This window comes from Ictalurus furcatus, chromosome 10, assembly GCF_023375685.1.
Source record: "Ictalurus furcatus strain D&B chromosome 10, Billie_1.0, whole genome shotgun sequence".
Lineage (NCBI taxonomy): Eukaryota > Metazoa > Chordata > Actinopteri > Siluriformes > Ictaluridae > Ictalurus > Ictalurus furcatus.
This window is the reverse complement of record NC_071264.1, coordinates 25411200-25437494: the sequence shown is the minus strand read 5'-3', so window position 1 is coordinate 25437494 and position 26295 is coordinate 25411200. Positions and strand designations below refer to the sequence as shown.

Genomic DNA, 26295 nt, shown 5'->3' with positions numbered 1-26295 from the left:
GAATGCCAGCAGCAGATCCTGTTTCCCATTCAAAATATGTGGGTCAAAAATAACCAGTGGCAGAGAGTGTATGCCACGAATGTGTGCCAGCCTACTCCCATATGAGGACCTGCTCTATACACTTCCTTTCTGTCCTCAAGAGGATATTCTCACAGCGTAGGCTCTTCTGCACCACCCTTGAAATGTGTATACAGTTAAATTGTCTCTGGAGCAACACACTGTAAGCGTCTTCCAATGGCAGATAAGGTTTCCACAGCTGAGCCACCTCCCTTTGAACTCTCTCTCGCTCTCTCTCTTTCTCTTTATCACTCTTTTCTCCATTGCTTACTCGTGTTCTCTACATGCTTCAGCAGATCAGAGTAGGATTTCTTAGGTGCAGGAGGCCTCATGTTACCCGGGTGGAAGGTTAGCAATGTTTTCGCCCACCTGCTGTTTTTAAAATGAGAGGATTATCTAACAGCCTGTAACAGGGCAGGGAAAGAGGCCCGGCAAGGCCTTTCGTTATGACTGCGGCTCGAGAAACGCAAATGCCTTTTATTTATTTTTCAATTGGCCCTCTCGAGTGGTATATACTGCACTATTGGTATGTTTTTATAAGCCTTTTTGTGTACGTGTTTGATTACATTGTTTAAAGCAAGCCTACACTTGGCTAATGGTTACTACATCAAAAAAAATAAAATAAAATAAAAATAAACCCTCCTTCAGCATCCAGTACCTCAAACGTTCCCTCCCGTCCCCCTGCAGTGTGGTTTCACAGTACGCTGCCTTTTTTGCCCTAAAGGAAAAGCACCACATGAGCTACACTCCTCTGACAATAAAAGATTACGGTCAAACAGTATCACAGGATCATAGAGAGAAAGCAACACGCGAGGGAGATCAAGGGGCTCTTCCTATAGGGGTAAAACTACAGGAAGGCTTTTGGCTGGCAAGACCAAGGCACCGTTGTTAAAACAATAGCGTGAGTGCTTCGACTAAGGCAATAAAACACATGGGAATTTCTTCATCGTTGGCAAGTGTGCCTCAAGTAGAGCTCTAAATGGCCAGTCGTGTTGAAACCAGACTGTTTTCTACAACAGGTCTTCTCCAGTCAGTGAATAGACGACAGCTGAATCCTGAGTAAAGGGAGCAATTATTAAGATCTCAGAGATCGACTCCTTTTCTTCCCTTTTTTTTGTACTGCACATGCTTTAGATTTCTCTTGTATTTTTCTCATCCAGAGTATGCTTCCTAAGCCATATGGCAGTTTATCATAGCATAAATGAAAAATTTCCGTCTATAGAGATAAGAAAGAAATGTGCACAATTGAATGAAAAGGGGGGGAGAAAAACAAAACCATGATGAAAGGAAGGAAAACAACAATAACAGATGTGCAAACTCTCATATAAATAGACTACAGTCAATGTATTAGGACAGCACCATGGGATAACAGAGTATAAGGTGGGTGTGTGAGTGTGTGTGCAATCTAAATATATTAGGAAGATGAAAAACGACATGGATGAATGGGAAGGGTCAAGGGTTCAGAGGTCAGAGTTGAAAACGAGGAGTCCAAGTTAAACCCAGTCCTGCAGGGATCGCTTGCAGTGCAGAAAGTACTTGGGTGCCCCTTTCCTCTGCAGCGTGTTGATGATGGCGTAGATCAGCGCCAGGATGCACAGCACCAGGATCAGCGGCACAGTCACCATGATGATTTTCATGGTGCGCTCTGTTTCATCTATCTTCAGCACCACGTCCACCTCGTTCGTCCCCTCTTCTGTTGCCTCCTTGGTGTCCACATCGTTGGTGCGATCTTGCTCCTTGTCCTTGTCTTTTCCTTTCTCCTTGTCCTTTTCTTTCTCCTTGTCCTTGTCTCTGCCTGCGTCCGGGTTGAAGGGCGGTCTGTCGGGCCATTTCCGTCCCGGGTCCACGTCTGTGTCTCGGTCAGGATCCAAGTCCACGTTGCAACCCATGAAGTCTCTCAAGATGGATTTGGGGTATCCAGGCTCACTCTTCATCCGGTGGTTATCGAATTTCCAGTACTTGCTGCCTTTGTAGAAGTATGTGTAAGCTGCAGAGGGAAAACAGGATGTTAAACAAAGGCATACAGAAAGGAAATGGGAGGCTCATCACATCTCTAGTTGATATCATTTGCCAAAAAGGAGGGGAAAAATCAAATGCAATGAATGTAAACTTAATCTTACTGATCATGGTTTTGCTTAACTGATTGTACGTGCGTTAAGACCTCTTAATTGTTATAATGGTGGAGAGACCACTCAGGACAAAGGCAGAGAATCTGCTTTCTCAAAGTGATGTCATTCATTCCCTCACTTTCAACTAAATTTCCTGATCCCATTTCTCCCCCACCTCTTTCCCTTTTTAATAGATTGAGGTTTATGTCAGCCCCCCCCCCATTCCCAGCCCCCCCCCAGCACCACTCACCATCCCCAGCCACCACTCACCTCCATCATCACTGAGGAAAGCTCCCTTGGGAGATGTGGGTACTGACGTATCCCAAACACTGATTGGTTTAGGGTAGTCTCGGTCCACTGCACGCGACTGCTCATTAAAACGCCAGTACCTACAGGGAAGGAATTACCAAATACACCAACTGCTTACTGGGAACATATAGCTTACTGGAATCATTTGAGACACTTTAAATGCTACTAATACAGTAATACAAATATATAACAAACAACGAACATGCTAAGTATTGCTATTAACCTTTGAAAGTTGATCAAAGACAGGACCTTCTGCTTACCTGTCTCCCTTAAATAAGTAGGTGTAGCCTGACGGTTCCCACCAGATGGCCGTCTCTATCTTGTCATAAGGAATGTCCCGGCCATAATCTACCAGCTCCAGAGGGTAGCCTGGCTCCAGGATGGCCTCCCGGAAAATCCAGAAATGATCCCCTGCACAGATTAGGGAAGAGAAGAAAAACAACATGGTGTGGTGAGAATGGAAATACGTAAATACGCAAGAGTTCAGAACACAAGGAATTTCCCTCTGCCTGACTAAAGCAATCACAGAAACTTGCAAAAACTCCCATCTTGCATTACCGTATTGGTTTTGCTGCTTGAGTGCAAACAAAAATAACCACACTGGAGGACAACACAGAGAAAGTTGCAGAAACAGTTTGGTTTTGGTTAAATCTGGCATTCTCATGGTCTAACTGATGACAGAACACTGCACGACATCAGAGTTGATACTATGATCAACGCTGTAGTGTTTTATATTATTATTTTACAGTATGGCAGACATGGTGGCACCATCCACTAGGGTCGCAGTTTGATTCCATATACTCATTCTGAAAAAGTGCAAACTCTGCACTCAGCATCTGGAGGAACCACTGGCTGATGCAACAGCCGCGCCTCAAATATAACAGTTCTTGCCGTCCAAGTTTTTCGGTCCCCCTGGTTTCTTTCCGATGGCAGGCATCCAAACTTAAGAAGACCTTGCCAATGACATCACTTGGCCTACAGATGTTTTCCAAATTTCTCTTCAGAAAAAAAAAAAGAATAAAAAATTCACTTTCACACTCAGTCTATTTCCTTCTCTCTCTCCAACATCCCTCCCTCTTTGTTTATCAAAAGAATTGATCAGAACTTTATCTCAACCACAGTGTTGGACAGGACAAGCCGAGATGAAAAACAAGGATAAATATTACTATACAGGAAGTAGCTGTTAAAATTTCTTGTCTACGAGTGGACAACTGCAGGAAAATCAGTTAAGGAAAAGCTCACTACTGCCAAAGCCGTTTTTTGATTTCAGCTTAATGAAGTAATAAAATAAGAGGACAATGCAAATATAAGTTAAACATTTCACTGTTTGTATCAGTGCTTTGCTGCCCAGGCAACTGTTAAGGGCACTGCGAGGTAAAAAGCAATAACTAAAGCACTCTCATAAGGATTTTAGTACCAATCTATAAGGTACTCTGACTCTGCAATAAAATTCTGACTTTTTAGGGAACTCATGTTCTTTCACTAACTATACCTGTAAAATTCATGATAAATAAGAAGAATAAGATGAATAGTTACTAAAGGAACTCGCACACCAGTCCCTTACTACTAAATGTCAAAATCCATCGGAGTCGTCAAGAAATAGTCCTCCATTGAGCATGGCTAATTGACGCCAACATGGCAAGCTTTTTACAACATGTACTAAAATGCAACACTGGCATTCTCACAGAGTGAACATAGATGGGCAAAAACATACCTTTGAAAAAGACAAATCTGCCATCGTGTCTCTCATATGCTGCATCAATGTCTCCTGGAAGGCCTCTCCAAAAGTGGCCGATGGGCATGGGGTAATTATCCAGTACGCGGTTTCTTCGAACCCTCCAGAACCAGCGACCCTAAAGGAGCAAAAACGTTACACATTTAGACAGGGAATGTCTATTAAGGTTCCTTGGTGTTAGCACACCTCTAGCAGCTGTCTGGCTGAACACCAGCAACAGCTCATGATCATAGATTTTGTTGGGGCAGAATGGCATTAATATGATATAGCCTCAAACAAAATTAATTGAAGAAGTTATCACACGTGACTTATGCTATAGGCTTCTAGCTAGTCAATTTTTAACCCTGAACAATCATCCAGCAACTACTCATCCAGCAGGTTCAAAAGAGCCAAGGACAACATCAAAGGACCTACAGGCCTCTCTTGTATCAATAAAGGTCACTGTTCATGACTCCACTATCAGAAAGACACTGGGCAAAAATGGCATCTATGGAATAGTGGCAAGGTGAAAACCACTGCTAACCCAGAATAACATTAAGGCTCATCTGAATTTTGCCAGAACACACCCTGATGATGCTCAAAACTTTTGGGAGAATGTTCTGTGGAATGATGAGTCGAAAGTGGAACTGTTTGCAAAACAGGGGTCCCGTTACATCTGGCGTAAAGAAAACACAGAATTCCACAAAAATAACATCATAGTATGGTGGTGGAAGTGTGATGGTGTGGGGATGCTTTGCCGCTTCAGGGCCTAGGCAACGTGCAATAATTGAGGGAAACATGAATTTTGCTCCCAGAAAGTCCTAAAGGAGAATGTCCAGTCTTCAGTCTATAAATTGAAACTCAAGCGCAACTGGATTATGCAGCAAGACAATGATCCAAAGCATGGGAGTAAATCCTAGTCCTAGAAGTAAGAGAAAGACTGATCTCCAGTTATCGTAAGCATTTGTTTGCAGTTATTGCTACTAAAGGTGGCACAACCAGATTTTAAGTTCAAGGGGACAATTAGTTTTTCACATTGGTGATAGGTGTTGGATAACTTTTTTTGGTTCAATGAAAAAGAAAAAATATAAACTGTATTGTGTGTTTACTCAGGTTGCCTTTGTTTCATGTTGTAAATGATCCAGAACTATTTAGCATGAGATACACACAAAAACAGAAGAAAAAAAAAATCAGGAAAACGGAAGAAATCAGCTGGCGCACTCTACCCCACATGCCCCTGTAGACACCGCTGTATTTCCAAGGTCAGCTTGTAGCTTGTATACACCAAGCAACAGCTAACTGCTCTCCAAAATCTGAGGGAATATCACATGGAAGTTCCGTGTTGAAAAACATTAAAAGCAAGAAGTCCTTGAAAAATAGCAGTCACTGAATGAATCAAATCTACAGCTAAACTCAAAGGCTGTACACCTGTTCAAAACAACAATCTAAAGATAACAGGCTACACACTCATGACCCACACCAACAAGCAAGCTTATTCTCCTGTTTCTTGGGTTCCAAGCCAAGACCTTGCGATTGCGCCACACCTGACCCAAATTAAAGTTAGTGCCAAACTTTCAGCTAGCAAGTTCTAAACTTAACCCATCTGCTCCAGCACTGTCCTTCCACAAGCCCAGAGAACACCTCTTTCTTTACACACACAGCTAAGACACATTTCACCCATAAAAAAAGGACAGTATAACTCCCTTCTGAGGTTTGCAGAAAGCACAGATCTGTGTTTTATTAGGTGTAACAGTAAATGACATATCCTTCTTGCACTGCATATCTTTTGCAAGTCTACACTGAGCTTTTCAAATGCAACTCAGCTGGTCAAGCTCATCTAAATCCAGAACAAGAAATTATAACTAAGTCATAGCCAACTGCAAAATAACAAATCGTCTTTCAGAGATCGGCTGGAATATTGTGTGTTAAATTAGGTTTGGGTTTGGCTCACCACATGTTGGCTAAAAGCTTTCATTTGGGTTACTGGCATTATAAAATGTAAATTATTCATGTAACGGAGAAAACTTGTTAGCAGCTTAGGTGGCAGGAAATCACCCAAACCTTTATAGGGGGGATTTTCCTTGAATTTCTTTACACAATGCAGAAGACTGAGACTCAGACTTCATCTACTTGATGTCAAGAGCAAACACAAGGACTATACGACTGACCAAAAGTCAAATTCCAGTTCAGATTTGCAGAACAATTCTGTGTAGTGTAAACAATACTGTTTAGTGTAATTGTGAAAGAATCGCGTCAAAGTGCTTGTATGACTTAATCTACAACTGCAGAAGATATATTCTCATACTACATCGAATTAGCAAAAAGAACAAAAAGAAGAGAGCACTTAATCAACAACAAGCGAAGATCATATGACTTAATCCTTGTCATTCCAATTATAAGGGAAGGGTATGAGGGAGACACCGTGAAAAACAAGAAAGCAGCTTCTTTCATGAAGGGGAAATCACATGATGGAACGATCTGACCCAAGAACATCTAAAACTGCAGATGAATCCTCGACTAAGAACAGCTTAGCTCCAGTGAGGCGTTCAGATCAAGGCCACAACTTGCCCCTGTGTCCCGTGGCTCTCCTGATGAACTCCAGAGCCCAATGATACAGAACTACTCTTTTATGGCTCATAACTGAGCTCAGGACTGGGGTTTTATAGGCTACAATCCCTCTGGAGGCTTATTGAGACCAGGCTTGAAGCCTCTGCCTGGTCTTCAGCTGGAACAGATGGAACTCGGTACTTTTTCTGAGCTATTACTAATACAACTTGGAGAGAGTGCAACAGGACTAGCAAAGCCCCACTGGGAGCACAGGGCCTCGTTTTTCACCCAATTTCCTACCTGGTTAACCGGCTAACAACTTACTGAATGCTTGTCAGATCCTATTACACACTATATTAACAATGTCAGACTTGTTTTTATATGTACACATACACACACACACACACACACAAACATACACTCAGAGTATTTGTGTAGCACATTTCAGTGACTCCAACTCACTTTGAAAACAAACATCTCTCCACGGAGCACAGTGACCGTGTCAAAGTTGCCCTCACAGATGTTGGGGCCATACTGTTCAGGGCGGTCAGTGGTGCGTGGTCGATCTGGCTGACGTGGTGGGGCTCCTGGTGGGTTCTTAGGCTGGTTGGGACGGCGAGGGGTCACAGTGGGAAGAGCCTGAGTTGGGGAACTGTGAGGAGGTCCTACAGGACAACAATGAGAAGATGCAATGAACTTGATATAATAACTTAATAGAATTAAAACACAAGGGTGTCTAACTGTGTTTGGGTATCTAGTGATAAATGGATTCGAGTATCAGAAATCTAACTTAGGCACTGCATTCATATGGGAAACAGCCCTAGAGCTGTGGTAACACAGTGGGCATAAGGCATGCTGTGTAAACAACTCCTCTGCTACTTGCTCAAAAATAACACTATTGCAGAAAATGTTAATGACCCACTGAACAACTTTGAGGTTGGATTGGCAAGCCAAGCCATCCAAACACAAATTAACCAAAAAAACTAAATAGTCAACTTTACACTCTGCATCACCACCACAAAGATAAAAACAAAACCTACCATCCCTTAAAAAAAACAGCATGAAGAAAAACATTTCAAATGACACTAGACCAGAATGAATAACATGAACTGTGGTGACAGTAAAATACACCACTGTTTTTTTGTACAGTCACAGCTTTGGACTTGCTCAATCTTCCTCAAAGCTTCTTCAAAGGTTCTTTGGATGGTTAATGGCTCTAGCTTCCTAAAGCGGTACTACTTGGAACTGTCACAGGTACCCCCTGAAGGATAAACCAAAGAATACAGTCCTGGAATTGTACTACCCTGTCTAGTTTCAAGCTTTCCCTCTTCCCTATCCACCATATCCAGCTTATGATGGTTTGTTTAGTAGTTCAACAACAAGATGTAGTTGTGGTTAGTTAATGGCTCTAGCTTTCTAAACAGGTACTACTGGGAAATTAAAAAACTTTAAAAATAAATAAATAAATAAAATAAAAAATAAAAAAAACCAGAAGGACAAACCAAAGAATCCAGTTCTGGAAGCTCACTGCCCTGTTGAGCTTCAAGCTTTCTTTGCTCCTGGCCCACCTGAACCAAGTTATAGAAGGCTTGATAACTGCTATCCAGAGCATGGGCTTAATATGGTGTGGTGAGGCAGGGGAATTTTCAGGGCAGTGGCCTCTAGAAATTGAGGTGAGAACCCCTGCCTTAGAGTACTAGATGGATCCATTTCTATTAATGCACTTGACATAACTAAAGTATTGCATTATCAATATTACCATAGATCCGCTGAATGCCTCTGAGATCGTCCTCTGGAAGCTGGAAGTTCTCTGTGTCCATCCACTGGTAGAAGGGAGCCATAATAGCCAAAGGATTATTGGAGTGCTCCAGACCTAGAGCATGACCCAGCTCATGCACTGCTACCAGAAACAGATCATTTCCTGCAAAGGAAGGTGCAGATGGAGGAAGCAATGAAGAGATATAAATTAAATAATGTTAATGAAATGAAATTTGATGTGTACTGGTAAGCCAGAATAAACTGCTGTGTTATAGAGATGATTATTGAGGTGATACAAGGATTTACATGATACAATCACTCTTTATGGACGCAGTACCATCCACTCAGCTAAAAATATCCTTTACATAGGGCTATTATTAGGTTATTAGGTTTGAGACACATGATACAGATTCAATTTCAAAGTCCACCATGATAACTGCATTGCCAGTTGATGTTACTCAAAAGAGAGGTCTGGTAAAGCTAGCACTCCCTATAGTGGAGGTTGCATAAATAAAATAAAACACACTCGAGCATTTGGGACCAAAAGGTTAGGGCCAAGCGTTTGCCTGTCTGGGTTAGGGCCAAGCGTTTGCCTTTTTAGTTACTGACTGGTGTTAAAAACATGGAGATGCTTAAACTTCTCTTTGTTTGAGAGGTCTGTTGTCTTTGTGACCTCGGGTCAACCGGCATGCTGCTAGAGTGAAGTGAAGAGGGAGGAGTAATGGATTGGAACGGAGCATCCTGAGTTCTTATTCAAGCATATCAGCATTTGTGTGTGTGTGTGTGTGTGTGGGTTTGTGAATGTGTGTATGGGCCGCATGTGGGTTTGATGCAGGACATTTGTAATACACAGATGGTGACTGTAATGATTTATAGAAACGTCTGTAAAAGCAGTGCACTCTCTGCCTGCCTTGAATTATATTCTGTCTCCATTCTGCAGCTGTCAGGTTGATTTGTGAATCTAATTCTGAGCAAATGGATCTCTGTGATTCCTTAGTTGTGTTATCAGAAAAAAAAAATCTGTGAGTGATTACTTCCTCCTTGTTCGTCAGTGTGATCTGAGTGTTAAGCGTCTTTATAGGACTTATGAGGTCACTGAAGAGCTGCTTGTTCAGGGATTTACAGAGACACCATGATATTAGAGCTAATGGCTTTCGACAGATAGGAGGAGCATTAAATGGATGTTCTAATGGCCTCAGGCTGCTAAATCAATGATGTCTTTGACAGGCCGAGGCTCGGGTGTATGTCCACCACTTGCCAATGAAAGCTGGTTCTGTCTAAGGAACGGGAATGATGATGTATTTTCAAGACAATACGGCGCACAGCTGTGACAGTGACTGAGACGACCGGCCACAAAGGAAACCCTGTGGACTCTAAAGCCAATGGAAATTGACTGCTTTAATCACAGTGTTAAATACACACCCCTTTTGAAGCTGTGTCCAAGTTTTACTATGGTGTGGTGCTTCCCCATGAATGATAATTATGCTGAGCCAATTCAAATTCTGGCCGATAAGATCTCCCTTGCTGGCAGAATGATAGCACCTCTAATTACCAAAAATTCAGCTTTATTCTGTACTTCCGACACATTGGGTACGACAAGTATTCAGTAAAGCCCTCATTGAAGTGCTTTCACAGCAAGAGTTTCTGCCTTTATCTTGCCATGTGACTCCAAATGAAGAAGGAAAGAGGGGGGAAAAAGACAGAGAAGTCTTTGTGATGTAATCCTGATGATCACGTCAGAAGCAAAACCTTTGGAGGAAAGTCAGATCTCGGCTATTCAACAGAATGGCGGAACTAGATCGTCCGCCAATTGTCCTTTACTTGAAATAAATGTTTCTGCCGAAAATTTGCTTTCAGTGAACACTGCACACAGATGAGAGATTTTTGCATTATGTCTCAACACTAGTCTGTTAAAAAATAACCATTTTCCAGCATGGATTTATTGAAATCTGGTCATATGGGCTCTGAGCTACACAATATAACTGGCTAATGAGTACACAAGTCGTTAGGCGTCAGGAGAAAGCAAGACGGAAACTCGGCTTATAAAGTCCGACCTTTCTCTCACTCACAGCATGCGGGAGCTGGCAGTGGGAACTGCTGTGATGTCACTCGCCTATTTTCTAATTTTATAGACATAATAGTAAAGAGCAAAACTAAAACAGCCTGGCGAATAAAACAAACTAAACAAATTCACATGGGTTAAATAATAGGGGGGTGTGTGCGTGTTTGCGTGTATCAGAAGTCATAAAATGGGTAGAACGATAATTCTGCACATTGTTGTAGTGGACTGGGTCACTATACAGATGGTAACTGAGGGGATTTTGAAAGGTCACTGGCATGTTGTAAACATGCATTACGCTGTGGAGGCTTTTGAGATGGTTTTTTTTAAGCATTTCAGAATTCAATTGCACTGACTTACCTTGCAAATTCTCATTTCGAATTGTCCAGGGCTCGTCTGAGTCAAAGTGCGTGTCACCGCCCATCCCTGGACCAGGGAAATAGGCATGTGCCAAGAAGCCACCCTCGCCATCAAACGGGGAGCTGTCACCATGGAAACCAGAGGCGAAGAAGATCATGATGTCAGGTTCCTTTCGCCGGCCATATTTGACCTCTAAATAGGGAATTTCTTCGAACGTCAGAGGTGTTACCTTCTCCCACACCTTAAAGGCTGTACGAATGGCTTCGTACGAGTCGTACTCCCCAATCTTAGGAGTATAGTTCTGTATACTGTGAGAGAAACACAATGTGAAATGTGAGAAAATTAACCCAAGACTCAAATTTTTCAAGGTATACAGTTTTTCTGGACATATACCTAAAGGTCAAGTGGGTTTTGTCCCACTTGTGGCCAGTGAGGGCATAACGTTTCCTGCGAACATTAGTCTTGATTTGACCTCCAAACTTATCCGGAACCCCACAACGAGGCCTCTTCATGGCTCTGAAAGAGGAAGAATGGAAAAGTTCAACCAGGTAATTTCAATGTCTAATACACTCTTAGGATCAAAAGGGATTTTCAAGGGTTCTCCACTATCTACAGCAGTTATATTTTGAAGCCTCTTTAATAGGTAAACACTGTTATAGGGTTCAACGTGGATGCTTTAAGGTGTCCTCAAAGAGAAAAACCAAAGAACCAACTGGAGTTCTATGTAAATATTGTCTTTTTTTCTTTCAAAAAATGTAGCAGGCATTCAAAGTGGCTGGACTTACAAGGGCTTCATCACTTGATCTTTTGATGTCTTCCTGCTGTACTGTGGAAGTGATGAAGCCCTTCATCCGAGTCTTTGCCTTGATTTACTATTAGACACCATTTCATGGTTCTACCAATTAGCCACGCTAAACCAATTCTAGTTTTATTGTCTCTGAGCCATGCAATAATGCGCTACTAAATACTTTAGTAAATGATCAGCTCTGGTGAGGGGTAAAATTATGGGAAGCACCAGTTACAAGAATTGGACCCTATGCAGCCAAGCCAACCGCACAGTTATTACAGTAATAAATTCTATGAGTCTTACTTTATAGTTCCTGGATCCATCTCTCCTGTGACCTCCAGGCCATAGAATCTCTGCATGTCACTGATGGCGTTGGACAGGATTTGAGCCGATCGCATAGTGGACATCTGCCTACTCGCCTGAGGGAGGTATCCATACATCCGGAGCCAGGACTGACAAAAGTCAAACAGAGAGAAATTTAACACCACAATGATCATCCAGATTAAGTGTCAAAGGCTTTTATAGCTTGGACAGCAGTAGTAGATCGTGCGTGAGAGGACCATATTACAGAGTCAAAGTGTGCCACACCTGTTCTGCTGAGATATTTAATACAGCTCCAGATTGGATGATAAAGTCATGGCAGAAGTAGCTACAGATTGAGGGAAAGGCACCACCAGCTGGGTAGGTCATATTACAGGCCCCAAGTGAAGGCCAGTGTGGGGTTTTCCATACAGCTTTACCAAAACTTAACACAAGACAAAAAGACTTCTATCGAATCTGCATGCATGTTTACTGATCAATGGGCACTGTTCCAGCTGGACAGTTCATAGTCGATGACCAAGCTAGCTGATAGTATACCCAATACAACTAGAGAAAGTCCCTTACGGGAAGGGCCTTATTGGATCACTGAGATTGGACAGTTCATATGGTGCAGTGCCTTGGTGTATAGTCAAATATAGCCAGATGCATAAGTGGGAGTTTGTGTTCCTAAAGGCAAAAGAGTCTTGTGATCATAGTAATAGGAAATGATGGTGGAATTAAAGTTTTGATTTGGCTCTGTAGTGCAATGTAGGTGGCTTGACCTAATTAGACAATTAGTGAAATTACATAATTAAGCTCCCACGTCATTATTCCTGCCCTGTGGTTATAGTAATTAGGTCTTCCGGCCAAGCCCTGTCTCCATACAGCAGTGTCTGGACACATCAGAACGACCAACAACTGTACAAACAACTGACAACTACTTATAGAGTTTACGTTACACATCTCTGGCTTTCATTACTTCCACTTAAGCAGCCATCTTCATGACAGTATTCTATATACACACACCAGACAATAAATCAGGCTAAAAACCACAAAGACTTATTATTATAACTAAGGGGAAAAAATATACAAAAAGGCATTTCCTTGTCTACTGAGTCACTGGACTATTCCTTCAAACCATTTTGAAAGGCTCTCTTGGGCAATAATTATTTTTCATTTACATTTGTTGGATTTTTTCCAAAATACAAAATGTCCAAAATATATGTTCAGTCTATTTTTGTTTTAACATTTTCTCAAAACAAGGCCCACCAATAGAACTGTCTCACTGGAAACAGTGATGGGCTCAGTACAAATTGGCCACCAAAATTATATATCTAAACCCAATCGGAGGGGCCACTGGGACAGCAACAAAGGTGCTTTGCTTCAAACTCAGTCTGTGATTTTTATGGCCCGTGTCCCACCTCTGCATGAGCTGGCCTTAATTATCACAAGGTTAATGGAGATGTCCCACTGGACTTTGGAGGTTTTCGGGGTCACTGCCTTTATAATGACCCCTCTTTTCCTGCACTGGGAACAGGGCTTCTGCATGGTTATCTAGCCAGAACTTGTCTTCCTTCAGCATGGCTCCAAAAGAGACAGGCCTTTGTACCCCCTCTGTGTTTTGTAGACAGCTGAATAGATGGCCCTGTTTCTGGGCACAGCAAGCAGGGAAACCCCCCATAGCTGCCATCTAGAGTGTGGAGTCGTCCCGTCCTCTCCCCCTTCCCCACACAAAATCCAACACAGAGTAGGATAGACTGGCCTACTGTGTGTTTAACTGCCTACATTTGTAGCACTTTCCATCCAGAAGGGTTTGTCTGATTTAATTCACATTGTTCTTAATTGTATTCAAAGTGCTTTACTTATTTACTTCAATAGATTCACTGTACAAAATCCTCATGGAATTTGAAGCACCTTTGCTTGTCCTGTCATTAAACTCATAAATCAGGCCAACTTAATTAAGTCAGTTTTACACTGTGCGTAATTTCAGCAATCTGTTAAGATAATTACTTGTCACATGGTATGAAATAATCCCAGTAAAGTCTTATATAATGGACTCAGGGATAACATGTGTTCACCATGTCAGATTATATGATAAAGATCGTATAATGAGAGATCTGCAATTAAAGAAAATTACAAGGTTTTGCTGACGTCATCAATCAACACAATCTTTGATGACTATGACACTGAATTGGATGCCAGTGTGCACATCACATTATGTGTTCTAGGACCACCAATCTCAACTGACGACATCTTGAATTCTTGTAATGTCCAATTTTTGTCTGCAACAGTAAAATTGGGTCAAATATCATACAGGGTAAACACGGCTTCCACCTACGGAGCTCTATACAAGGACATACAAGGACTATACAATAAATACTTGAATCTACAGTATTTTCATGATGGATCAGTCTTTTTTTGGTATAAATCAGATCAACATTTAAGCTTAACATACAGCATATGATTAAATGGAAGAGTTAACAATTTTTTGCCTTGAAACAAAGCTAGCTAGTTTGCTAACTACTTATCTAGTTACTTCACATGACGCTGGCACAAATGGAAGAGTCTGATGTAAAGGTGACAAGAGAGGACTAATTTTAGTTCCAATTTTGAATGCCTTGAAACAAGGTTAGCTAGTTACATAATGTTATGCTAACAAAAGTGTTAGAAAGGCTTTATAGGTTGTTAGGTGCCAATCATGAATGTCAAAATGCTGATTTCTTTTTTTTAGGAAGTGTATTGTTTAAAAAATTCTGTTATAAATCTGTTTATAAAAATAATTTCCATTCCTCACAAGTTGTAACTTTCACTTGCTAGCCTATTTAAGTTTTACCTGACTGCTGTGTGTAACGGTGCGAGCAGAAAAACATTTGGTACTGGTCCAGTGCTAACTGCTAATGTATAAAGCTATGTAAACTATGAGCACAAATATAAAAGTATAAAGATTTAGGAAAATTAAAAGAAAAAGACATTAACTGTATATTAGTGCAGGATGTGCAAAAGTGGGTCAGTGCAAATGCACAGAACTGAAGTAAAAAAGGTGCAGTATAGCAGTCTGAATTGTGTGTGTTAATGTAGTGCATATGAAACAACAACAACGTATGGGGTTGTTCGTTAATGCAATGTGTAATGTCCATGGACGTGGATAAGAGACCATGGTGGGTCCTGAGTATTGATAATGAGGCCAGTTGCGGATGGAAAGAAACTGTTTTTGTGGCATGAGGTTTTGGTCTTGATGGACCGCAGCCTCCTGCCAGAGGGGAGTGCCTCGAAAAGTTTGTGTCCAGGGTGAGAGGGGTCAGCCACAATCTTAACTGCCTGCTTCAGGGTCCTGGAACTGTACAGGTCATGAAGGGATGGCCAATCACCTTCTCAGCAAAGTGAATGACATGCCAGAGTGGCAGCAGCATACCAGATGGTGATCGAGGAGGTGAGTATGGACTCAGTGATGGAGGTGTAGAAATGCACCATCATTGTCTTTGGTACGTTGAACTTCTTCAGCTGCCGCAGGAAGTACATCCTCTGGTGCACTTCTTTAATCAGAGAGCTGATGTTCAGCTCCCACTTGAGGTCCTGGGTGATGATGGTGACCAGGAAGTGGAAGGAGTCCAGAGTATCGACTGGGGAGCCACATAGGATGATGGGGGCAGGTGGGACTGGGTTCTTCCTGAAGTCTACCACCATCTCCACTGCTTTCACTGGCGTAGGTTCCTGAGGAGTCCAGGTGCTGGAGGATGAAGTGCAGGGCCATGTTAACTGTGTCATCTACAGACCTGTTGGCTCTGTAGGCAAACTGCAGGGGGTCCAGGAGATGGTCTGTGATGGATTTGAGGTGGGACAGCATGAGGCACTCAAAGGACTTCATTACCACAGATGTCAGAGCGACGGGTCTGTAGTGACCTTGCTGCAACAGTCGGTGTTCCCGGTGTTACACCGCACACCGATTACATTGCTTGCCCACTGCGGCACCACCCCATCGTTTTGCTTTTTTACAGTAATAAAATGCATTTAGTTCAATTAGAGTACGGACGCTACAATTAAAAACCTGAACACGTCTGCTCAATTCAGCATGAGCCGAATGAGTCACAGCACAGATCACGTAACGAGAGTGAGGCAAGTTGACTGACAAGACAATGGCGGAAGGTTTGGTTTCAAAAGCTCTATCTTTAATATAAGCGAGTTTGTCATTGTACTGTTTTCTTGTTGTTGTGTTTTTCATTAAGAATAATAACGAACCCACCATTCAAGCAATCGCCGCCCCCAAATTGCCGCTAATTCGAAAGTAAAATGCGCTCAGCCACATGGGCATTCATAAGCAATTTAAAAGCAAGGGGGGGAAAAGGGAACACCCCCCTCACCATCACATCCCTAGTCTGTAGACATTAAGTCCTGTGATCCTTGGTTTTTTGGGGATGGGATGATCATGGAGGTCTTGAAGCAGGCTGGCACATGGCCTATCTCCAGTGAGGTGATAAAGATGTCTGTAAACACTGGAGACAGCTGATCAGCACAGTACTTCAGGATGGATGAAGGGACAGAGTCTGGTCCAGCTGCTTTGTGGGGGTTCTGTCTCTTGAAGACTCTCTCCAGGATGGAGAGAGTCGTACTTGCGGTGGGGGAGGAGGGGGAGGGAGCCGTTGAGATGTGCAGCTGTGGAGAGGAGACCCAGCCCCTACTGTGTTGGAGGTGGTGAAGCTGGTGGGCTGGAGCTGAAGCTGATGGCTGGTGTTGCAAGGGATGGTGTCAGGACTGCCCAATTGTCTTTCAAAGTGACAGTAAAACACATTCACTGGCCAGACGCAAGTCGTTAGCAGAGTGGGGGGCTTTAGGTTTGCAGTTTGTGATCTGTTTCAGCCCTTTCCAGACAGAAGCAGAGTCGTTGGCTGAAAACTGCTGTTGTAGTTTCTCAGAGTACAGCTGTTTAGCTTCTCTCACGTCTTTGCTAAACTTGTACTTTGGCTCTTTAAACCTGATTCCGTCCTCTTAAATGCAACTTCCTTCTCCAGCCTTAGCTGTCTGAGTCTGGCTGTAAACCAGGGTTTGTCATTGTTGTAAGTCACCCTGGTGCGTGATGGTACACAGCTATCCTCACAAAAGCTTATGTATGACGTCACAGCCTCTGTGTACTCATCCAGACTGTTGGTAGCTGTCCTGAATACATCCCAGTCAGTACAGTCCAAGCATGCCTGAAGATCCTCCACAGCCTCTCTGGTCCACTAATTGATGTCCTCACAACAGGTTTGGAGAGCTTCAATTTCTGCCTGTATGCAGGAATCAGATGGACCATGACATGGTCAGAGTGTCCCAGTGCAGCTCGTGGGACGGCATGATTGGCACTGCATACAGTAGTGTAACAGTGATCCAGAATGTTCTCCTGTCTGGTCGGGCATTTAAGATTTAAGATTGTCTGTATTTGGGAAGTTTATGTGTGAGATTACCTTTGTTAAAGTCGCCAAGGACAATAACAAATGAGTCCGGGTACGTGCGCTCCACATACCTGGACTTAAAGATTTAAAGATACATTAAACCTACATGCACCTTTCTAGGTAGGTTCTCTAGAAAGCACTACCCCAGTAACATGGAAAGGTACAATTTAGTATGCTTTTTTTTTCTCTGAGAGTGCGAAGTATAAATAGCTACACAGTTTAGTAACTATTCAGAACAGCAGGAGCAGCTCTTGTCCTTTCCCGTTGTGCTGCTTTCTGTGTGATTTGAGGTTGGGAGTGGGGGGAAATGATGAATAGGCATGCTGTGTGGGACACACCTTGCTCCATGGATAAGTTCTGTGTTCCTCTGAGTGCTACATGGCCCTGAGGGTGTGGGGCTCCTGCCGGCTCAGTGGGAAGCACCAATGATACTAACACTGAGATCCATGCTGGCTTATAAAGAGCACTAATTCCAAGGTTTTATTCAGCACACATCTCTGTCTGGCTCTCCCAAGAGCCCTGGGAATTATTTCTGATAGGTATTTATTGTAGGGAGTGTGGAATAAAGGCAGCACTCCAGCTCTGAGCAGGAGATGTATAAAGGTCCGCTTTTAAAAAGAGAAAGCATTTCAGTGCTATCACAGGATCCTCTGCCGTGCATACAAAGCAAGTGCCAGACGAGAGCCAGCGAGCCAGTTACTCCTTCAAAAGGACCTTAAGAGTCACTTGCATTACTGGGTCCTTGAAGAGCAGGGTGCTGTAAAACGACTTTAATTCAGTGTGTGTGTGTGTGTGTGTGTGTGTGTGTGTGTGTGTCTCCAGCACAATGTCAGCCAAGACTCTAACGACTGGAAAGCGCTTTTATTCCTGAGGCTTGGGCGCACGCCATCTTTCTGGTCATTAAGTGAGAGGGGGAGGGAGTGGGAGCAATCAAGATCAAGTGAAAAAGCAAGTGGAAGATGGAAAAACAGTGCAAGAGAGAGACGCAAAAAGAGCATAAGAAAGAGAGTTTTTAAAAATAATAATTTAAAAAATAATCACACTTAGTTATTGCAGTGCCAAACTTCATACACAGACCAGGACCAACAATGATTGACACTACTATCACAATTACACTACTATCACAGAGCTGGGAATGTTAGAATGTTAGCAATGTAAGATTTCATGTCCAGCACGCTGTGACAGAAAGAGACCGGTCCTTGATCACACATATGCTCTTGCTTTCAGCAGATGGAAAGCGGATGTTCTATAATTCAAATGCAAGAGAGACCCTACCATGAGGTTAAAAGACCAAGCAGGGTAAATCATGAGCCACTGATTAATTGATATTTTGGTCCGATCAGCTGATGTATGCTATGCCGTGAAAGTGTGTGATACGGACTGACATTATGCAGATCATGCACATGAAAACAGCACACAGTCTATCTTTAAGCATGCCATCATTATGCATGTGACTTGTGTCAGACTATCTGGTGTCACCCAGAAGAGGACAGGTTGCCATTTGAGTCTGGTTTCCGTCAAGGATTCTTCCTCAGGTCCTCTCAGGGAGTTTGTCTTTACCACTGTCACCCCTATTTGCTCATTAGGGACCTAGCAAACCTACAGATACTTTAAGTGCTATACAAATAAAATGTAACATATGATTATCAGGTATTGGCTGATATTCAGAGCTCGGATATCTGTATCACATTGAAAACCCTAATCCTTCATTGTATGTTCATGTACGTAGTAGTGGTGTATTTTGTGGGGTTTATAGCAAATTGAATCAACTCATGATTAATTAAGAATGCTCTGATTCAATTCGATAAAGTAAACAGCTATTTGATCCATCGAGAAAACAAATGAATCTTTGCACCCATTGTCTCAATAAAAATAGTTTGTTGCTTTAAAAGTAATTCAATTTGAAATGATTTCGATGCTTTCAATCAGTGTGAAGAAACATCCACTCTGAAGACCCCATTAGAAGTCGATGCAATTAGCGTCGAACAGACAGAGAAGGAAACGGACCACAAAGACGTGAAAAGTGGTAAGAAGGGTCTCTGGGTTGAATGAGTGAGTGAGAATGGTAAGGCAAGGGTTAACAGTAGAAATGGACAGAGACTGGCCTTCAGGAAGTGATACAGTCGGCTCCCTGTGTACTACAGACCTCATAAACCCTCCCCACCCGCCTACATCTCTCTCTGCTCCCCTTTTTCTTTTTGCATCTCTCTCAGATAGAGTCGGCCAAAGACAAAACATGTCATTGTTGCTCCTCAGCTGCCTGGGAGCCCTGCAGCCCAAATCATCCCTCTCTGTTTCTGTTTGTGGATTCGGAAAACAGCTGTTGCATTCACTAATCACCATGCACCAGAAACGAGCAGGCCTGAAGCAGACTCCCAGCCTCCGTTGCGCTGTCCTTTCCCTTTCTAACACTAAAGCAGGCCAAGCAATTGACTTCTTTTGGTAACACTAACAAGGATGTTGCTTATGAAGGCATATAAAGCAAAATGTTACTGCTTCAAAGCAGAGTCTGTCTTATTAACTGCTAATTCTCATTGTAATCAAGTCTCTGTCTTATTGAGAGATGTGGACAGCACAGCTGAGACACAAAGCCTCAACCCTATCTTTAGATATGACCTTTAGAGGTTATGTGAAAATGACAATAGCCACACGGCTCAAGAATTCAGTAACACTCCAGGAGCCAAGAAAGAGGAGACGTCTTCACTTATAAATCCAACATAGCTTTTAAGCTAGTTCTTTTCCTCCCACGGTTTTTGGTTTGTCTGATCCACAGCTTTGTGCAAGCCAGACAAGGTGGGACGACTCGTCCTGCTGGGGTTGTCAGCACATGCTGAGAGCTTGACCTGCGTGGCATTGTCAGGAGACTTAATCAGGGCACTGTTTTTGTAGTAAGCAGAGCCAAATGGACATTATGGAAGCTTAAGTAAACAGGCACATCTTTAAGTCTCCTTTAAGACCCTTAGTCACTGGAGCAATGTGACACAAAATGCTCGGGCTGGATCAGTCTCTCTACACCGCTCACACACTCCGCTACAGAATTAGCACTGTGGCCTGCATGGGCTTGTCTGATTCAACATGAAAAAAGTGCACTCTTACCCAATCTGACTTAATCATCTTCAGATGTTTATTCTGTCTTGATTGCATCGTTAAGCATTTTCATGTTCAAGCTCAGAGACACTGAGGGTGAAATAGGGATGGGGAACACAGCTGATGATCTCTTGAGCAATTCTGTAACAATGGATATCTTGTAGACGTTTACACACAATTATGCATTACAATATTTCTTTAATTAAAGATTGTCAATAGTACACAAAATCTCTGATGGATTAGCTAAATGTATGAAGATATAAACAAAGTAGGAGGGCAACATTTTTAAAAACAATAAGCTCAAAACCTTGTATTCAATATTGATCAAAAATAACGTTATTGAACAAGGAATGAAATTGAAACAAAACTAAACAAGTGGTGCTAAACTTGATTTAATAGTGTAACTAATAATGGAAATGGAATGTGACAGAACACCGGTCACTTTTAGAAAAGACTTATCATGTCATTTTTATCAATATCATATCATATCATATCATTATATCACCCTGCCCTAAGTAAGCCCAGTGTTTTTGACTGATGGACATGATCATATTAAGTCGAAAAATAACAATGTAAGCTATATCAAATAAAACCACCAATTTCCCCATTTGCAAAGAGTCCAATGCATATTCTCAGTGCATTACTTATATATAAATGCAGACAGATAGCTAAGTGCATGTCTAGCGTGAGCAGACTGTCTCATCATACAGATGTACCCATATACCTGGAAAAAAGGTCCGTATTAATAAACCTCTCTTGCTTTTAAACCTCTTTTTCTTGCAGGAAGCCCATACATGGCATCAGGCAGGAAATTATACACATCCAGTATGAGGATGACACAAGCTACTATTTAAGTCATCACTGTCGGGTTTTAATCAAAATGAAGCTCACCTACGTGCTGTATAGGAAAATGATGTCAACTAAAAGATGTGTTTGTGTTTCGGTGTGATCTATTTCTGAAGACACTCTTTGAGCGTTCATGTCATTGTCTGATGGAATCAATTTCCACAGCGATGTCTGCACACTTGTGGGAGTTTGGAGCGACTAAGTTGTGTATTCCTGTCAGTTCCACTGCCTGTGCGCCAGGCCACTAATGACAGGGAGCGAACCACACTAGTCCTCTTATGCACTGGGTGGTAGACCATGAACAAACCCACACTTCACACGCCACCAGCGTGAGATACAAGGCATTTAATGCCATTCAGAATTCTAAAACCGTCAGGACTTCAAGTTGGATGCGTGCAAAAATATTTATTCACAAACCTGTGATTAAAATAAATAACAATAACAGATAGCATGACTAAAGACACTTTTGTATCATACTCCTTCAGAAGGTCTAAGTGTCCTCCACACAAGACGGTTCCGTCATAGTGAGGACAGAAAACACAGGAAGAACAAATGGATGCAGAGGTGTGGCTAAACAGGATACAGAAACACACACACACATACACACACACACACACACACACAATGTAAATTCTTAACTGGCTGTTGAAAAGCACTTTGGTGAACAGAATGAGGACGAGTGGGTGCAGCTTGGGGTAAAGTCCAGACATTATCTCTCTCACACATGGACAGACAAACAAAACTTAGTGCACACCTTCATGCCTTCCTAATTTCAGTTACCGTATTGTATGCACTTTTTATTGCTCTACATTCTCAGAAATAAAAGGTACCAAACTGTACTTTTCCTTGTTGCTGGGGTGGCATCATCAAGGGAACGTGTTTTGAACCTATAGTATGTGCTGATAAATAATTTAAGGTACATTTAATTATGAACTAATTAAAGGTGCACAACATGCACTTTTCTAGGTAAAATATATGCCCTAAAGGTACAAAAGATGCACCCTAGGTGCGACAAGGAGAGTGTATAGTTTATACACTGTAAAGAAAATCAGAAAAGGAAAAAGCCTAAGGACCCTGAGCAAGCACACAATGGTAGAGGAAGGTTTTGTATAAATAAATGAATAAATAAAAACTGGGCACTTGTTCACACAGAACACAACACAACACAACATAAGAGATGGTTCAGAACAAAACAAAAGAAGAAGAGAAGGAAACTTGAGGAACAGTAAGAGTTACCTCTGCATTAAAGTCATCATCTCCAAATGTGTGTGTCCCACACAGACAAAGCACCAGGAATGAAGGAACCAGTGACCATCTCCAGAGCATCACATGCCACAATGATGCCATGTTCACAATTCTGGGTCAATTGTCTATCTTGTAGGATACCAGATCCTCAAAGATGAGTCTAAAAGATCTCGAGTTTTCCCTCGTTTAAAACTTGCAAGTCTACAACGGCTGCACTGCCCTGAAGCACTGAAGTGTCCTCTCTAATCCTCTCCTCTCCTCCCAGGATCAAATGCTAAAAACGTTTCTCGTGCGCGAGCTGTCACTCTAAAGATTTAAATGACCGGAGGCAATAGGTGTAGTCGAGTTGCGAGGGGTTGGACCCAAAACTCAGAGAGGTCGGCTTCTCTGGCACAAGTTTCGTGGGGATCATATGCCGCGGGTGTGTCCACGCTGCGTTAAATGTATTCCTCCTCTTTCACGTGCACGCAAAAGCCTAACTTACAGTCACGTCCAAGTTAAACGTCAGTGAGAGGTGCGCGCGAAGAACAAATTCCAGATGCCGCCTTCATGTGACCAACCGGTCACACACACACATACACACACACACATACACACACATAAACACACACACACATACACACACATAAACACACACACACCGGACTAGACAACATAAATCGCATGACGTCAGTTCCGTTCACTTCAAAAAGAAGAGTAGCTGCTGATTGCGCGCATGCGCGCGGATTCCAGCTGTTCGCCGCTGGTTATGTCTCACGTGCGTTCTCGGCTTTGTTGCAGGTTTGTCAAAAATTCCAGATTTTCTGGAAAAGAACAGAAGGATCGGCTCGTGGATCCGGCGCTCTCACCCACGTGTGTGTGTGTGTGTGTGTGTGTGCGTGCGCTTGCATGGAGGAGGGGCGCGAACAGAAGCGGATGCCGGTGGGTAATGTATTCACCCCCTGCTCTGTTCACAGTGCAGTCATACACCAGTCACTACCGGCTATTCTTAAAAGCTCTACTACTAATATCTAATAAGTGCACATATACTCTAAACTCACAAACTCACTTCCAGTGTGCACCTGTACAGTTACACACAGTGTCAACTTCATTAATTACACTTGTGCATTTATTCCACAGCGTAGTTGAATCCTCGATTCTGATTGGTCAGCAGGCGTTGATTCATTTTCTATAACGGAAGCTCTGACAATAGTTCAGAACTTATTATAGTTTATTATAATATTCCATGCATTATCGTTTCTATAGTAACAGCTCATTCATGGGGACTTATGGCGCTACACGTATGGACGATGCATCACATAATCGAAGTCTAATAATAAACGTTTTTAAAAATGTGTCGTTATTCACCATAGATCATTGATATGGTGAAGCTTTGTATGAGGAGATGTTTATTTAACATTTATCGAAAGAGCCTCAGTCATCCATCTTCCATCCATCTTATCCTACGCAGGGTCGCAGGGAGCCTGGAGCCTATCCCAGGGAATTCGGGGAACAAGGCAGGGGATACTCTGAACAGGGGCACAATTGCACACACACACACACACACACACACACACACACACACGCACACACACACTCGCTCACTCACTGCTGGTTTTAGACCAGTCCACCAACCACAAAAATCCCCAGCATCCTGTGTAGTCAGAAACTAATGATGAATTCAATTCTGATTAACAAACTCTGCACATGGAAAAGATTAGTTTTACTCTTTAACTGGACGGCTACAACACCGAGTAACATGGAAGGTGTGTCTAATTAGTCAAATTAGATGGCATTTATTCCAGTGGAGCATGCAGTACCACGTCCGTATCACTGCTGAATCCCTGCTCTATAATAATATCTGGCAAATGGTGGACCCTTTTGATTGATGGGCAGGGTAGAGAGGATGACAAATTGTGCATGGTGTCAGAAGGGCTGCGGTAACTGAGTAACAAAGCAAGAGATGTATCTTGGAAAACAGAGCATCTTGTCTTCCTTTTAGGTGGCCAAATACCAAAGGAGCAAGTTTTAAGAGTTGTGAAGAACACCTACTCATGCTGTGTTGATGGTGATGCATGTGATAGGGAATGCATTCAAAGACTAAAAAAGCTGCTGACAAGATCTGTGAAGACAGGAGACAAGTGTCTTGAGAGAATGATGGAATCTTAACGGCTGTCAGCACGTACACATTAAGTCACTTTGCAAATATTGACACACACACACACACTTTGAGCCATAACACTGGAGCTGGAAGTATGCATACCTGCAGGGTTTAAGGTAAGGAGACAGGAAGGTACTCAACAGTTCAGTGAACTCAGAAGTTCTACAGTCACTGAGTTTCATGTCACCAAAAGGTGACCATAAAACACACTGCTTCAATAATCAATGAAAAGCATTTGCTTTATCTCTGTCATGTATTAACTCAAACCTGTTCTACAAGATTCTTGAATAATAAACAGTGTACATCTAAAAGAATAACTAACTTGTGGAACTGAATGCTGATTTTCATTTCTTTAAAATAGGTACGTTTTGAACTCATTATCTCAAAGTGGTGCCACAAAACATGAACCAGTGCTCATAGTGTATGTCTCACACCTCAGACAAACAGAGCCAGCTGTGAGTATTAAAAACCTGATGCTGTGTGTGTAAGTTAGTTACCTACTTGTCTGTGAATGTATGTGATGTTGATTATCTTTCATCTTTTAAAGCAGGAGTGTCAGGCTCCAGTCCTGAAAGCCACAAAACTACAGAGTTTTGCATCATACCTCATGTAATTCAACACATCTACTAATTATCAAGAAGTCTATTGACTGAACTTTGTATGTTAGAAGAGGAAAAATACCAAAAAATAAAAAAAGATTCACACACTTCTGGACTAGTGACTCAAAAACTGATTCTTTGAGCTAATTTAAGAGCACCCCCTGCTGGCCATAATGGATATTTACTTCATTTGTGAATGGAGATGGAATAGGATGGACAAAGCAAAGCAATGTGAATTTCATGTAGAATTTATGTAGTAACTTAAACCTAAAGTTAGGGACCTAATCCTAAGCAGTCCACTATAAATTATAAACACACAATCTAGATACAGTTCCAACTGCAAACATAAAAGGAAATAGAACAAAAATATTTCTGAACAAAACATTTTATATTTAATATGTCATGACATCATCAGATTTTCCAGAAGTCCTAAAAGTAGACAAAGAGAAACCAATTCAACAAATGAGACAAAAGTATTATACTTGGTATTTTTTTTTTATTGAGGAAAATGATCCAATATTACATATCAATATTACATACATACAGTGCTGTGAAAAATTATTTGATTTTTTTAATCAGATTTTTTCAGTTTCTATGTATGTCGCATACTAAATAGTTTTAGATCTTCAAATGAAATACAACATAAAACGAAGGCAACCTGAGTAAACACACAGTGACATTTTTGCTTTTTTTATTTTTTGATTGAAGCAAAAAAGTTATCCAACAACAATAGCCAATATGAAAAATGAATTGCCCCCTTAAACTTAAAATCTGGTTGTGCTACCTTTACTTTAGCAGCAATAACTGCAACTGAACACTTCTGATAACTGGAGATCAGTCTTTCACTTACTTCTAGGACTAGGATTTACTCTTATGCTTTCGATAATTGTCTTGCTGCATAATCCAGTTGCGCTTGAGTTTCAACTTAGGGACTGAAGACCAGAAATTCTCCT

At 42.0% G+C, this 26295-nt stretch overlaps 1 protein-coding gene across 2 annotated transcripts; it reads right to left on the bottom strand.

Moving 5' to 3' along the window:
* Positions 1–1289: 1289 nt before the first annotated feature.
* On the bottom strand, positions 1290–23471 carry mmp15b (matrix metallopeptidase 15b). Of its 2 annotated transcripts, none has more exons than XM_053634798.1 (10): positions 22595–23471; positions 12003–12151; positions 11306–11428; positions 10913–11220; positions 8495–8656; positions 7198–7400; positions 4189–4327; positions 2735–2885; positions 2436–2554; positions 1290–2044 (listed from the first exon to the last, which is right to left on the bottom strand). In XM_053634798.1, the coding sequence occupies exons 1-10, from the start codon at positions 22703–22705 to the stop codon at positions 1551–1553; spliced, it is 1959 nt and encodes a 652-aa protein (XP_053490773.1). In that variant the 5' UTR covers positions 22706–23471; the 3' UTR covers positions 1290–1550. The 2 variants fall into 2 exon arrangements, with proteins under 2 accessions (XP_053490773.1, XP_053490774.1); XM_053634799.1 differs by having other exon boundaries at positions 23088–23471.
* Between the last annotated feature and the right edge of the window lie 2824 nt (positions 23472–26295).